Raw genomic sequence first — 17,211 nt, 5'->3', positions numbered from 1 at the left:
TCTTTTGTACTTATTTCAGAAAAAATGAATTAAAGGGTATAGCTGCATAAAATGGGTATTTATCCTAATGGATTGTAAATAAATGATAAACTTTATTTTGCCTTTATTTTATTTAAAATGTTTTTTAGATTTCAGAGTTTGCAGCCCCATATTGGGGCATTTTATAACTCTTTTGACAATAACATTTGTAAACTCTGACCAAATATAAAAAGCAATGAGTAGAACGCCCCAATACAGCAATGAAAATCAGAGAGAAACTCTACAAAATCCTACATTAGGAGAAATTTACAATAAACAGCTTTTACCTACAGTGCAATTTATCTGGGAATAGAATTCAAGCCAAATGTGTCAGTCTTGCTGTGCTGAGTAGTCATGTGATACTTCTAGAACAGCTTGAAATTAGAAGGGATGTATTGGAAAGGCCTTAGAGAAGTAAGCCCCCAAATCTGCCTGTACGTTCCTTTCAAATTCTTATTGAATTCCAAAATTGTACATGTGTAGGGGGATAGTCAAAGGAAGCCAGAACAAAGCAATAGTCTGAAGAACACAGCAGGAGATATCAAATGCTTGAGGATAGTTTTGAAACTCAAGTTCTAATAGGGGGTTGAGTAAAACACTTTGTGTTTATCATTTTAAATCAAAAGGATCGGGGCTATAGGAATAATGACAATATACTAGTGGCTGTCCTTTACAACTAAGGGCAAAATAGAAAGAAATTCACTATAACAAACCTTACTTCAACAGCATCAGGGTTATCCATTAGTAGATTAAAGCTAGAACAAAACGGCATTTTTTATCCTTGTCTTGTTATCTTTGCACTCTTTGCAATTACTTTGCAGTTATTGAGCATGCAAAGAAAAGTTATATGACCCATAATCAGTATATGAAAATATATAAGCTGGATGTCAGTGATGCATGCCTGTAGTCCTCACCTGCTCAGGTGGCTGAGGCAGGAGAGGATCACTTGAGTACATAAGTCCAAGGCCAGCCTAGGTAACACAGAACTTCATCTCAAAAAAAGGAACTGTTAGAGTAGACCCCTATAATAGCATCCTATTACAGAATGATTTTAAAATACATTTCAAAGAATTTATAGGAAAAGAGAAAATGATGAACAGATTGGGATTTTTCAGCAGAGAAATAGAAATTAACCCAATGGGAAGTCTATTAATAAAAAGTGTGCTTTTTTTTTTTTTTTTTTTTTTTTTGTGATCAGAAAAGTACAGTACCTGAAATAAAAAGTTTCATTAGATGGCCATAACTAAATTGGACAGAGAGGAATGACTGAAAGACAAGCCAATAAACTTAGCAAAGCACTGAGAAAGAAAAAAATGGAGGTTTGAGACCTGTGGGACAGTACTAAAGTATCCATAATTAGGCACAGAGAGGAAAAGATTATCAAGCAATAAATATTTGAAGCAATAATAAGTGAAATTTCCCCCAAATTGTTGAAAGATTTCAATAGATTCAGGCAACGCAAGAATAGGTATGATGGTGGAATAACATTGCATAACCTCATGAGAAATGTTGAGATTCAGAAAATAATGAAATGACATTGATAAGTTACAAAATTAAGCAAAAGTTAAAATTCTGTAGTTATATTGTTCAAAATGTTAAAAGTAAAAGCTTCTCCAGATAAACCTAAGCAAAACAATTTCTCACAGGTATACTGATGTAGAAAATGCTTAAGGAAATTTTTAGACTGAAAGAAAATTATCCTTAATGAGAACTTGTATCTCCAGAAAGGAACTAAAAACTTTGGAAATTATAAATAGGTTGACAAATTACTTTTTGCTGAATTTTTCTAAGTACTACCTATTTAAAACAAAAGAAATTATAGTATTGTTATTCATACTTGTAGAAGTAAAATACAGAACAAAAGCACAAAGAGCTGAAGAGAATAATAAATGGAATTTGATTTTTAAGGGTTATTTGTACACAAAGTGGTCTAGTATTAACATAAGATAGATTGTGGTAAATTGATGGTGCATACTATAATCTTTCACTGAAAAAACAGTGCAGTATATCTAAAAGCCATTAGAAAAAATGGGATAGCCTGCTAAGAATTATGATTCAAATGGAATCAAGAAAGGGGAAAAATAATAACAAGCAAATGAGGTGAATACAATGAGACACAGTGGAAATGAAATACAACAACATTAACAAATTAAAAAGAATTGCCTTACTGACTTGCTTCCTGAACTACCGTTTTAAAGTCCTTAGGTGGTTGGACCCTCAAAAGACTATCAGAGATTTGATAATCTATTAGGAGCACTGAAGGGACTCAGCATATAATTATATTCATAACAAATGTTACAGCAAAAGGATATAAAGCAAATTTAGCAAAAAGTAGAAAGCACAAAGCCAAGCACCAGTTTCCATAACTCCTCACCCAGTGGAGTCAAAATACACTTAATTTCTTCAGCAACAGGTAACAATTTGTGTGCAATTGTAAGCCTGACTGTTGGGCATAGTGAGCCACTCTGTTAAGAGAATAAGGAGAACCCTCCAAATCCAGTTTTCCAGATGCCAGCCAAGAGCCAATCTTGCAAGCACGATTTTATAAAGATAACAGTCTCAGACCTATTTTTTTTAAAAAGAGAGAGTGAGAGAGAGAATTTTTTAATATTTATTTTTTAGTTTTCGGCGGACACAACATCTTTCTGGTGCTGAGGATTGAACCCAGGCCACATTGCATGCCAGGCGAGCGCGCTACCGCTTGGGCCACATCCCCAGCCTCCTAATTTTTTTTTAATAACACGTTTATTTTGTTTATTTTTATGTGTGCTGAAGATCGAACCCATGGCCTCGCACAAGCTAGACACGCACTGAGCACAACCCCAGCCCTCAGGCCTGATTTTTAACTCTTGGTGGCACAGTGTTTTAGATCAAAGTTCAGTGAGGAGAGAGGTGGCTCAAATGGAGTGAGGAGGTTATCTACAATGGACAACTTAATATGGGTGTCAGAGATAAAAAGGAAGGTAATCGGTGGGTAGGAGCATTCTGGAATAAGGTATATGAAAATAGAGAGGAGAGTCAATAACTGGTCTTTCAATCTAATGGGAACTTGCAATCAATCATTAGGTCTTATGGCTTGCTTATACTGAAGTTTCATTGGGTTTATATGTCTGTTTAGCATGGAATATTCCCTTATAAAAATGGTCCCTAACTTAAATGTCTTAATGATTTTTAGACTGCAATGGTGTAAAAAGCACATTCAGTAAAAAACATACTATAAATTTTTATCTTTGTGTGGGCTAGTATGTACTTTCAGATCTTAAAATACAGTCTCTTTCGACTAAGGATGTTTGCTCTACTTGTTTATAGTGTCTGGAAAAAACTTCAAAGATTTTACCCAATCAGAAGTTAAATTTCATCTCCATAGAGCTTTTGATGACCACTACTGTAAATTAACCATCCAGTTAATCTGTAATAGCACTGTCCTATTTCCTACCTGACGCTAGTTAAGAATATCTTGTTTTTAAACTTTTCGCTCTCCCGCTGATTTTCTCTCGCATTACCATATAATTTTCAAGAAACCAGTACCTAACTCACACAGGTGCTCCATATTCAGTCTTCATCCAATATTAATGTATTTTTCAAGTTTTCTATAATTAATGTTATCTGCATAACAAAGTTAACTTTATAATGGTTTTAAATAATATTTTAGAGAGTCCACCACACAGTACTTGCTATTAGGCATTCCAAGTTTAACTTCTGCTACCACAGCAACCTAGACAAGTTTCTCAATCTTCCTCTTTGTACCCCCTTGTAGAACGGGAATACTATTCATTTCGTAAAAATTTAATCACACAACATAGATATAAGTGCTTCAGCAGTCAGCGACATTGTCCTCGTGTTAAAATAAACTTTAACTGCTCTTTGTCACTGGCTTAAACAGCTCAAGTCATTGGCAAGACAGGGAAGACAGCGCAAGGGACCGTCTAGCCGCCGCCTTCACCTCCACTAGATGCTCAGCAACCAGGAAGGGGCGGGACCCCGAGGCCTGGGCACGTACTTCCGCCCCCGCGTCTTTCGCAGCCAATAGGCCTCTGGTGCCCCTCCCCTTCCGCACTGGCCAAATTGAGCCCCCACAGCGTCTTCCGGCGGGAGCTGTGCAGCTCCTTATCATGGTGAGTTGGCCTAGGGGTAATGAGGGTTTCTGTCATAGGTGATTCCTGTTATCGTCTCTCGTCCGAAGCTGACTTGAAATGCCTCAGCCTCTCAGAGGAGGGGTCGTCGGAGTTGCTGTCGGGCCCCCGAGGAGAAGCGGCTGTCGCCCAAACGGTTCACCCCACATCCCTGGTCCCTTTCTGTTCTTCACCCCGTTCCTTTGCTTCTCGGGATCCGAGTTCCGCTCCAGGCCAAGCTTTCAGCTCCTGGAGAATTTATGGCTTCCCCTGCCGAGATTTCCTCTCTATAAAAGTAAAAGCCTTTTCCGGCGTCAGCGACTACATGACCAGCAAAAGATCTGAAAACAAGTCCACAGCAACCACGACGATTATGTGATGCTTAGAGAAGTGACAGTAACGCCAGGGGAAACAAAGTTAGGAGGAGGGTTTTATGACAGACACCCGAGGTATGGCAGCATGTTCCGTAAGGAACAGTGATTACACAGAGCCGAGGTGTTAATAGAGCATTTTATTACTACTTTATTTCTGTTTTTGTAGAAATTAGTGAACGATCCCACTATTCGTTATAATTGTTGAGATATGATGTTTCATCACAATTTATTAGAAGAATTAGTCACTTTAGGCCTTTAAAAATCAATATGTAAGTGTTGCAATTTAATCTTGTAATGTCAGATGGCAAAGTGGTGTGTGTTTCTTGAAACAGAAAAATTTATTGACACTTATGGGTAGCCTATGTATGATAAAGGGATTACATTTCTTAACCTAAGCTGTTCTTCCTTAAGTGAATGTGGTCGAATTTCTGTAAATTTTCTAAGTCTTTGAACAGGGAAAGTGGGTTAAAGTTTACTTCTCTTTCTTTTTTCCTAATGACCAAATAGTTTCTAGTTATGCCTTACTTCAAAACATTCACTATTGGATAGCTGAAATTATATTTCTAAAATTTGACCATGTCATGTCCTTGCTTAAAGTTTTTCCTTTTTTTTTTTTTTTTTCTGTGCATGGTGGAACATGCCTGCCATTCTAGTTACTGGGGAGGCTGAACCAGGAGGATCACAAGTTTGAGGCCAGTCAGAGCAGCTTAGCTAGGATCCTGTCTCAAAATAAACAGGATTCGGGGTGCAGCTCAGTAGCTTGGTGGTAGAGCACTTGACTAGCATGTATGAGGCCGTGGGTTCAATCCCTAGTACTGAAGGGAAAAATTTTTTTTTCCTGTAGCCCTCAAGGCAGAGTTATTACTTTGGTTACTACAAAACCACCCATAGTCAAGCTTCTTACCTTTTTACCTTTACAGACCCTTTTATACACACACACACACACACACACACACACACACACCCCCATCCTTATTTCAGCCACAGTGAAAAACATGGAAAGCCTACTTTGTGCCTAATTTATATGTGCTACTCCATTTCCTGCATTGTTCTCCATCCCCAGCTCTCTATCCTTACTAACCTAACCTTTAAATATCCTTAATTTTTTCATGAACCTTTCCTTTATGACCCAGTGTCCTGAGAGCAGATTTTCCTTTGTGCTCCTATAATTATAACTTATGCTTTTTTTCTGAAATGAATAAGCAGTTTTATTACATAAAGAAAACTTCACAAAATGCATATATATCTTAAAAACCTAACTTGCCTGAAACACTGATGAAGGGATTGGAGGATGAATTAAAAAGAAACTTAAAATTCAGAGGTTTTTCAGATTGTACACTTTGATTAACTTACAAATTTAAATTTGGATACCTTATGCTTTTTACCAATAGCATCCGTATCCCTTACCAGACTATATTAAAACTGTACATGTGGACTGGGGTTGTGGCTCAGTGGTAGAGCGCTTGTCTAGCATGTGTGAGGCATTGGGTTCAGTTCTCAGCACTACATATTAAAAAAAATTAAAGATCCATCGACATCTAAAAAAGTATTTTTTAAAAAAACCTGTGTACTTGATTGTTCTTACCTCAGACTGTGAGCTCATTGAGAGCAGGAACCATATGTGTCACTCTGGTATTCCCAGAACTGTGTACAGTGCCCGGTCCAGAGGAAGTTTTCAATAAATATCTGTTTTTAAGTAAACTATAGCACTAAATGTTTACGTTTGAAACTTTATTATTAGTAATACAGGAAAATAATGGCATTCAAGGTTTCTGTGTATGTGTGTACGAGAGAGAGTTGCTAGAGATTTAACTCAGGGCCTCTCTCGTATATATAAGGCAAGCGCTCTATCACTAAGCTACATCCCCAGTCCCTAGGTTTATCTTAAATGTTTTAGGGAAAACACTTTTATGAGTCATTCATGGATTCATAGGCTTTGTTAGAAAATATAGCCATTGTCTTTAGTGGTGTTACTAAAAATTTAACTTACAATGTACAATAACAAAATGAAAATGACCCCTTGGCTAACAATAAAAATAATAAAAGTACATAGAAAGCACTACAGTTTGGAATGAGCTAGGAAGAGTTCATGGAAGAAGTGAAACATTTGTTTCTTATTCACATACTTTTTTTTTCTTTTTTGTATCTAGGATTGAGTCTAGGAGCACTTAATCATAGAGCCACTTCCCAGTTACTATTTATTTTGAGACAGGGTCTTGCTAAGTTCTTCAGGCTGTCCTTGAACTTGTAATCCTCTTGCCTCAGTCTCCCCAGTCACTGGGATTATATGTATGCACCACCATACCCAGCCCTTATTCATATACTCTGAATCTAATATGTCTCTCATTTAGGTGAGGAAATAGGTGAAATGTGACAGGGTTAGTAGAGTTTGGATTACACAAGTGTCACCTTTTCACTTTGCAGTGATCAAGAGTAGGCCAGTTTAGCTAGAGTTGAGACTTTCTAACTGGAATAAGAAATAAGACTAGAAAGAAACAGGCTAAGTTATTGAAAACAAGTCAAGATTTCAGTTTGTGAAATTTGGAGTTTATCCTCATAGCAACGGAGAACCAATATAATTTTGGAAAGAATGATATGACTGTTAGAATTTTTGTTTCATTTTTAATGTGAGTATGGTATCAAAAGTGGACATCTGTCTTTTAAAAATCATGTTGATTTTCTTAACCTGAAACTTAAAGTAATAAGCAAAATGGATTGAAGTCAAACAGAAGATTTTCCAAGGAAAACAATATTAAGCAACATTTATTATCTTGGGACCAAAATATTCCACACATAATTCTTGCACAATGTATTTGTTAACATTAACATTTATTAACATCTCAAATGAAAATAGCATATTGTACCTATCAAACTGAATTAGCTTAGCAGGGCCTTTGATTTACAGATTCACTAGTCACTTTTTTTTTTTTTTTTTAATTTTGGTGGTTCTGGGGATTGAACACAGGGTCTTGTGCATGCTAGGGAAGCACTGTACCATTGAGTGACCACCACTGCCCCCACCTGTTTTTAAAATTTTGAGACAGGGTCTTATTAAGTTACTGAGGCTGGCCTTGAACTTACAATCCTCCTGCTTCAGCCTCCTAAATTGCTGGGATTATGTGCATGTGCCACTGCACCCTGCGAAATACTAGTTAATTTGGATAACAAAATTAGTAACACTTCTAGTGTTTATTTTTACTTTTCAAAATGTTTTACTTTATTATTCTACTGCTTTTTAGTTTTTTAATTTTTTAAATATTTTATTCTACTTAGTTGTACATGACAGTAGGATACATTTCAATTCATCATACACAAATCAAGTGTAACATTTCAATTCTCAGATTGTATTCTACTGCTTTTAATTATGACAGATTTCAAACATACACAAAAGTAAAGAGACTGTTAATGAGCCCTATGTACCCATGTCTTGGCATCAACAATTATTGACTTCCTATTGATATTTTTCTTATACTATTATGCTTTGTCCATTCTCTGACAGGAAGTCTCAGCATAATGTAACTAATGCATGTCTAAGCTTTGAAGAATGGGACACACCTTTTTTTTTTTTAAATCTACTTAGTTATACATGACAGTAGAATGCATTTTGACACATTGTATACAAATAGAGCACAACTTCTGGCTGTACATGGTGCAGAGTCACACCAATAGTGTAATCATACATGTATATAGGGTAATAATGTCAGTCTCATTCCAAAGTCTTTCCCATCCCTGCACTTGCCCACACTCCCCTCTGCACAATCCAAAATTCCATCATTCTTCCCTACCTCTCCCCACATTATGGATCAGCATCTGCTTATCAGAGAAAACATTCGGCCTTTGGTTTTTTGGGATTGGCTTATTTCGCTTAGCATGATATTTTCCAGCTCCATCCATTTACCCGCAAATGCCATAATTTAAGGCAGAGTAATATTCCATTGTGTATGTACCACATTTTCTTTATCCATTCATCTGTTGAAGGGCACCTTCATAGTTTAGCTGTTGTGAATTGAGCTGCTATAAACATTGATGTGGCAGCATCACTGTAGTATGCTAATTTTAAGTCCTTTGGGTATAAACCAAGGAGTGGGATAACTGGGTCAAATGGAGATTCCATTCCAAATTTTCTGTGGAATGTACATACTGATTCCCACCAATTTGCAGTCCTACCAGCAATGAGGGGACATGCCTTCTATAACTATTGAGGTGTTTTCTTAACTATGTAAGAAAATCATTCCTGTGTTTGAATTGAATCTGAAAGTTTTTCAGTTTTAATCTGTTAATAACCCAGTTCCAGTGTTTTCTGGAGCTTAAATAGTTGAGTGAAACTGGCCAACTTAGTGAGGTTGAAGTGTCCTGTGGTTGTTAGAATGAGTGTGGCGTTTACCATCAAGGAAAGTATTTTTTTAAAAAATACAAATACTTAAGTTGTGACACGTAGCAATCAAATTATTATAAATTGGGCTGTTGATATTGCTTAGTTGGTATAGTGCTGGCCTCACATGAATAAAGCCTTGGATTCAATCCCAGCACCACACACAAAAAAATTATAAATTATGAAGGTCTTTGACTTAAAAGTAGCTGTAGAGTTTTGCTTTTGGAAACCTATGCTAGAAAAATTAACAGGGCCATGCCATATTTTCAGTATACAAAGGTTTAAGTATTTTTAATGGAATAGTTAATGATCACAGATCTTTTGGCATTATTCCCATTATTTCCATTAAATATTATAACTTCATTTAACTGTAGCACACAACTAAAATACCCCTTTTGGTCTTCCTCGGAGACATAAATTAGGTTTCTGCCTCTGTCCTATACCACGTCCCCACCTCCAAGATGATGAAATTATAATCCATATTTTCTTCAGGCATAGTTTTGTATTTTAATTTTTAAATAACAAATCAGAATAAAGAATAGTAAGGATGCAACATTTCCTTCATTGGAATACATTTATTGAATAGCTCATATTTTCTCTCACTGCTATTAGATACTGCCTTTATCATAAGTTATTTTCTCATCTGTGTTTGAACCCTCGGTATTGGAAATCAAGTGCCAGGGCACTCAACCACTGAACTATACCACCAGCCCTTTGCACTCTGTATTTTGCTAAGTTGCTGACACTGGCCTAGATTTGAAGTTCTTCTGCCTTGTCCTCCTAAATTGCTGGGATTACAGGTGTTCTCTACTATGCCTCACCTGAACGTTCCCTTAAAAGCTTTCCTGCATGGTTTCCTAAACTTGGGCCAAAAATCTCCTCAAATTGTCACTTGGTCTATCTCTCTGGTAACCCTACTGCCCACCCTTTTCAGTGCTAGCCTCATGCTGTATACTGGCAGAGATCATGGATACTAGCTAGGGTGTCAGATGCTTTTGACTGAATGCCTAAGGGGTTTTACTATAATAGCTGCCAGAACTTTCATATGTTTAGGTTTGATTAGGTTAATTGTAATATTTTCTTTCTAGTGGGGCTATTTGGAAATTTCCTTTTCCCCTTTCCTTTTCTAAGAGTGATCTAGAGCTAAAATGCCTAAATTTAAAACCCTACCAAGATACTAGCTTTGTGACTTTGGACAACTTACCAAATGTAAAAATTGTTTCTACCACACAGGATTGTTTTGAGTATTAAATTGATAAATACATGTAAAGGGTCTAGAATAAGTGCTTTGTCATGTAGAGTACTCAATAAATGTTAGTTGTTCTTATTAGTACTATAACATCACAGGAACTAGGAAGAACATTTGATGCTTAAGTGCTGATATTATTTTTGTTTGTTTTGTTTTAAAGGGGACAATTCATCTCTTTCGAAAACCGCAAAGATCTTTTTTTGGCAAGTTATTACAGGAATTTAGACTTGTAGCAGCTGACCGAAGGGTAAGTTATCTCTTAATCCCAACTTTACTGTAAAACAACATTACAACATCTAAAAATGGTAATTTTTAAGGCAAATAGAAATCACTTTTGGCCCCACCATATTGTTCTCATTTTTCCATGTTGGATAAGTATTTTTTTAATTACAGTTATTTTTTAAAATATTTTATTAGTTGTCAATGGATCTTTAATTTATTTGTTTACATGTGGTGTTGAGAATCAAACCCGGTGCCTCATATATGCTAGGCAAGCGCTCTACCACTTAGCTACGTACCCAGCCTGAGTTACATTAAAGCATTTTAAATAAATTTTGTTTTCTTTTATGGATTCCTTTTGTCTTTAATATTTTTAAAAAATTGAATGTAGTCTAAAGCCAAGTTTCCTCATTCATAACAGGAAAATTAATGAGGCAAGAAACTGTGTCATGCTTTGAGACTATAAATAAAAAGATAATTTCTCTCTTACTTGATCATGTGTAGATCTTCTGGTTTTCATTCTTTTCAATATTAAATTATAAGCTCTTTGAGGGCAGTGACTATGTCTATTTTGCTCACCTTTTTATAGATACACAAACAAGCACTCAATAAATGTTAATGAGCTTTAAAGCCGGTTTCCATGGAACACAGTAATAAAGAGTACCAGGGATAGTGCCCTTGAATTGTGAACTAGACTAGAAGCTTCTTTTTTTTGTTATTTATCATTATATCTCCTATTCCTAAAAATTTGAAATATAGTCAGAACTCAATAAATCTAGCATTTGGAAATATTATCATCCCCTGAATGTTAGATTTAAAGAGCCAATGATAGAGGATTTATCTGTTTGTTAGATATATATTTCATTTAGCATTATCTCTCAGAACAGATGAATGTAGCACTGTAATACTGATAGAAACCAGCTATATTATATAAGTAAAGAGACATTCTTTAACCATGCATTTTTAAAAAAATTTTTTTTTGTAGTTGTAGATTGGATAGAATGCCTTTATTTTATTTGTATATGATGCTAAGGATCGAACCCAGGGCCTCGCACATACTAGGCAAGCGCTCTGCCATTGAGCTACAGCCCCAGTCCTAACCATGCACTTTTTTGAAGTACAATAAACCATAGAACAGGTAATAGGAACAAAACCAAAAAATAATATTTCCCCCTTATATTCAGATTTAGTTGTCTGAGGTCAACTGTAAAAATATTAAATGGAAAATTCCAGAAATAAATAATCCATAAGTTTTCAATTGTGTGCCATTCTGAGTAGCATAGCAGAATCTTACACTCTCCTACTTTGTTCCTTGTGGGACATGAGTCATGGCTTTGTCCAGTTTATACTACCCACCTGTTAGTCACTTATTAGCTGCCTTGGTTATCAGATCAACTGTCACAACATTGCTATTATAATGCTTGTGTTGAAATAATGCTAAAGTAGAAGAACAGTGATGCTGGCAATTTGTATATGCCAAAGTATAGTACTTTCTTTAAATGGAAGTTGCTAACTTTCTTTAAATGGAATTTGCTAATTCTCATCTTTTTTTTAATATTTTTTTAGTTGCTGATGGACCTTTATTTTTTATTTATTCTTATGTGGTGCTAAGAATCGAACCCAGTGCCTCACGCATGCTAGGCAAGTGCGCTACTGCTGAGCCATGACCCCAGCCCTAATTCTCATCTTAATAAAGAAAAATTATATGCTGAGGCTGCTAAGATACACAGTACAATAAGATATTTTCACACTCAACATAATTTTTAGTATGGTATATTATGAAAATTGTTCATTTTAATATTATTGTTATTTTTATATTCTGCTTAATTTTTAAGTAAACTTGTAGGTATATACATATAGAACAAAACATAGTGTATAGTTTATACAGGGTTCTGTCCACAGTTTCAGTCATCTACTGGGATCTGGGAACATATCATCTACAGATAATAAGGGGACTATTACATAGGAACACTTGAACTGTACATATATTCTCTATAAAAATTTAAATCTTAAGAAATACCTTGGTTCATCTCTTCACTGCTCATAAATGTTGGTTCACGTTTTAAGATCCATCTCAGTTCCTTACCACCTACCACTCTCTTTTGGTGGTACTAGGGATTGACCCCAAGGCCTGCACATGCTAAGCAAGTACTCTACCACTGAGCTACATATTCAGTCCTTTTTACTTTACTTTATTTTATTTTGTTCATTTTTTTCAGACACATGGACTTAAACTTTTGTTTCTTCTCTCTCAACCTCCCAAGTATCTGGAATTACAGACATGTGCCACCACATCTTGCTTCAGTTCCTTACTTCTTCATCATGAATAATCAGTCTCGCCCTTGGTCACTCCCAGGAGTCCCCTGCTGTGGTCATGTAGAAACCTTATCACTCATAAAAACTGTATCCTATTGTCTCAATTTCAAGAATTTCACCCAGCAATCACCAGCACCTATCTTTCCAGTTTATTCTTATTACCCAAACTCCAGTCATTCTGCGATTTTACTATGACCTTTAATTTTGTGACTTCACCAAATCGTCACTGTTTTTCACCTCCCTTATCCTCATTCACTTCCTTATCCAGGGTATTCTGTGCTCCATCATTATCATATTCTGTGCCCCCATTCTATCATATTTCCTAGAAAATTCTAATGTGTACCTACATCTAAACTACTGAATCTAACCTGAGAGAAATGAAACTCTGCTTACTTGTGTCACTGTGAATTCGTGATCAAACAGGCTATTAGTGATGCTTATGCTAAAATTTCTTAGTTCATTCAGTTTCCCACTTTCCTAGGTGACTATTTCATACCATTTCTTTCTTTTCTAATCTGAAACTTTCAAAACCACCGTTATCTTCCTTTTGCCTGTTTATCTTGTGTTTTTTTAAATATATTTTTAGTTGTTGATGGATCTTTATTTTATTCACTTATTTATATGTGGTGCTGAGAATTGAACCCAGTCCCTCACAAACGAGAGGCAAGCGCTATACTACTGAGCCACAACTCCAGCTCCCTTGCTTCTTTTTTTTTTAACTAAAGGAAAAGAAGTGATCTAGCTTGAGTGACAAACAATAAACAAATATATTAAGGTCAGATAGTGATAAGTACTAGGAAGAAAGAAAGTGCTGCGAATGGTGGCACACACCTGTAAACCAAGCCACTTAAGAGGTTGAGCAGAAAGAACACAAGTTCAAGGCCAGTCTGGGTGACTTAGAGAGACCCTGTTTCAAAAAAATAATAATAAGGGCTGGTAAAGCACTTGCCTAGCATGTGTAAGGCCCTGGATTCGATTCACAGCACCACATATAAATAAATGAATAAAATAAAGGTCCATCAACATATAAAAATAATGCTACTAACAAAATGGGTTAGGGATGGAACTCAGTGTTAGAGTGCTAGCATGTGCAAAGACCTGGGTTCATAAAGTAGGATAAGAAGATAGTAATAGAAGATATGGAAAGATTTATCTTCCAGATAGAGTGGTCAGAAAAGACCCTTTTGGTAAACTGACATGTGGACAGAAATCTGAATAAGGCAAAGGCAATAAGCATGCAAATATCTGGAAGAGAAAATGGAAACTGCAATGCAAATATCCTGGAGCAGAAGAGGCCTGGATGAGGATAGCTAGAGCAGAGTGAGTGAGAGGGAGTCTGGAACGGCATCAAGTATGTATTTTTTTTTTTTTTTTTTAATGATCCATTCTTAGTTCTGAGAATAGTTGTGGCACAAAATAGATAATGAGGCCTGAGGCTGTAGCTCAGTGGCAGAGTGTTTGCCTAGCACGTGTGAGGTGCTGGGTTCAATCCTCAGCACCACATAAAAATAAATGAATAAATAAAGGCATGCTGTCCATCTTAGAAAAAAAAAAAAAAGATAATGAGATATTTGTTGGGTGGATAAATAGTTTGATCCAGCAACAGAGTACAGAGTGTCATTTTTCAATGTACATTCTTTTTTAACTTTTTTTTCCCAAGACTGGGAATTGAGCTCAGGGGCATTCTACAACTAAACTACACCCCCAGCCCTTTAATTTTTTATTCGAGACAGGGTCATGCTGAGTTGTTGAGTGCCTTGCTGTGTTGCTAAGGCTGGCCTAAAACTTATTATCCTCTTCCCTTAAGTCTCCCAAGTGTCTGGAATTACAGGCATGTACCATCATGCCCAGCTTTAGTGTACATTATCCTCTTTTTCTGATTGTTCTTGAATCCCTATCTTGACTAGACTCCAGGTCTGATCATTTCATTAAAGTCTTTACTAGCTTTAGAGTCTTTTGCCTCATATCACTTCTTAAAATGCAAACATCCCTACCTCACCTGCATCCCTGCTTCTGTTCTTGGCTGTAGAAGTTACAGAATAGTGTCTACCAAAAATTCTTGCTGGGCCCGGTGTGGTATTGCACGCCTGTAATTCCAATTGCTCTGGAGGCTGAGCCAGGAAGATTGCAAGTTCAAAGCCAGCCTCAGCAAAAGTGAGGTGCTAAGCAACTCTGTGAGACCCTGAGACAAAATAGGGCTGGGGATGTGGCTCAGTAGTCAAGTGCCCCTGAGTTCAATCCCTGGTATCCCGCCTCCCCCCCCAAAAAAAATTCATGCTTGTTTTTTTTTTTAATTTTGTGTGTGTGTGTGTGTGTGTGCACGTGCACTTAGAATGAAACCCAGGGCCCTGCACATGCAAAGTACATGCTAAGCACATGATCTACCACTAAGCTGTACCCATAGTCATATACCTACGCAGGTAATTGTTGTTATCATCTTTGATGATTCAGTAGTGTGTTCATCAGAATAACTGTTTGGAAGATTTACTTCTGGATTTAAATTTCCAGTTCTGCTTTCCCATATCCCTTAATTTTGGAAAATTCTCTTGTATTGTATCTTTTCTAGAGATTTGTGGACTCCCAGCTCTGTGCTATTTCTTCATTCAGCCTCATAATTTCTCTGTCAGTCATCTCCTCACCTCAGAGGGATTGTTCTTTTCTAAACCTATACTTTTCCATCTGAGTTCTAAGACCATCCTGTCCCACAACACACTTGACCTTTACAGCTAAATCTCTTTAATTTCAATACCTCCAAACAAAGGGCTTTCTTTTAATTTCTTTGCCCTCTACTTGGAAATAAGCATTGGTTTCTCTTCTTTGTATGAAGTAGGGTAGGACAAAAGTTGAAAACACTTCACTTGATCTCTTCTTTTTTTACTTTTGGAATACAGTCCTCCTTCCCCTGAGTCCTGTTTTCAGGGCATAGTTCAGGGCCTCCCTGTTGTATGAACTTCTGAGCCATTGTAATTTTTCCTTTTTGCAGTCCTGTTTCATGTGAGTTATTTGGGAAATTATCAAGCATTGCCTTTTTTAAAAATTACTTCCCATTTTGCTATAATTTCCAAAGTATATAAAAGTTTCCAGATTAGTATAAGGAACGCCATTATTCCCTTTTTTTAGATTTACCAATCGTTTACATTGCCCCATTTGCTTTATCCTTGTCTGTATATATAGATTTATAGAGACAAAAATGATATACATATACATGCATAGTTTTCTCAACTATTTGAGAGTTTCTGTGCCAGAATATATTTTCTCTTAAAAAATTCCCCTTTAGGAATTATTCCTTTAGATTTGTATATGATAATAATATAACAACTTTGTTGATGATAATTTTTGTGTAGAAAATGTAACATGAACTTTTTGAAGGAAGTTATGCTTGTTCTTTTGAATATCAGAGTATGAATTACAGCAACATGAACAGACCCAGTGAAATTATTACCACTGTACAAATCAAAGATTTTCCTTTCCACAGTCCTGGAAGATACTACTCTTTGGTGCAGTTAACTTGATATGTACTGGCTTCCTGCTTATGTGGTGCAGTTCTACTAATAGTATAGGTATGTCATCGTCATTATTTTTACGGAGTTAGTTTAATTTTTATTTTTCTGATTTTAAATAAAGGTGTATTTTCCTTTACATAGAATATGTTCTTCTGAACTGTATATAACTCAATGATTTAAATGAAAGAATACATTTTTCCTTTGTTTTTTTAAAAATTTATTTTTTAGTTTTAGGTGGACACGATATCTTTATTTTTATGTGGTGATGAGGATCAAACCTAGTGCCTCATGCATGCTAGGCGGGCACTCTACCACTGAGCCTCAACCCAACCCCAGCCCCCCCTTTTTTTTTTAATGGCTTTAAAAACAGACCTGTGAACCATAAAGTTTTGTTGACATATTAGGAAATTATATGTTTGTTTGTTTGTTTTTTATGGTACCAGGGATTGAATCCAGGAGCACTTAACCACTGAGTCACATCCCCAACTCTTTATTTTTCATTTTGAGACAGGGTCTTGCCAAATTGCTTAGGCTGGTTTTGAACTGCAATCCTCCTGCCTTAGCCTCCCAGTTGCTGGGATTACAGGCGTGCCCAACCATCCCCTGCTAGGACATTATCATTTTAAATGAGCTGTTAGTTTTAAAAACCACCTTTCAATCTGGACATTTGTGAAACAGAGTTCTTTTTAGAATAATACATTAAAACCTTACATAATTTATAAGTAAGATTTTGAGGTTTGTTGACATTTCCTTAAAAATGAAATTCTGTAATTTTTTCTTGTGTCTTGATCTCTGATGTTTTGATGCATCATTATTTTCTTCATGCTATTTAAAAGATACATTTAAAATAGTACTGAAATGACAAAAGCAGGCAGAAAAATGGTGACGTGACTATGAGTATTTGGTGATTGATTTGTTCCAATGCAGAAATCTGGTTCTAAAATGAGCTTTTGTGCTCACCAACCTTGGTTACATGTATTAATCAGATTTACTACATAATTTCCTATTGGAAATATATATATATATATATATATACATATATATATAT

The 17,211-nt window shown here is 36.0% G+C and overlaps 1 protein-coding gene across 3 annotated transcripts in view; it reads left to right on the top strand.

Annotated features, from left to right (window-relative positions):
- Positions 1-3,992: 3,992 nt before the first annotated feature.
- Positions 3,993-17,211, top strand: part of Slc30a6 (solute carrier family 30 member 6) — a 45,622-nt gene continuing 32,403 nt past the window's right edge. For 2 of the 3 annotated variants that reach the window (XM_048804578.1, XM_015479789.2), the window contains exons 1-3: positions 3,993-4,133; positions 10,286-10,372; positions 16,136-16,220. In XM_048804578.1, the coding sequence (XP_048660535.1) occupies positions 4,131-4,133; positions 10,286-10,372; positions 16,136-16,220 (175 nt within the window). In that variant the 5' untranslated portion in view covers positions 3,993-4,130. The remainder of the gene's footprint in view (positions 4,134-10,285; positions 10,373-16,135; positions 16,221-17,211) is intronic. The other variant, XM_048804579.1, reaches the window with a different exon arrangement.

The sequence above is a fragment of the Marmota marmota genome, unplaced genomic scaffold, assembly GCF_001458135.2.
Source record: "Marmota marmota marmota unplaced genomic scaffold, marMar, whole genome shotgun sequence".
In the NCBI taxonomy this organism is placed as follows: Eukaryota; Metazoa; Chordata; class Mammalia; order Rodentia; family Sciuridae; genus Marmota; species Marmota marmota.
This window is presented reverse-complemented; position numbering and strand designations above follow the sequence as displayed.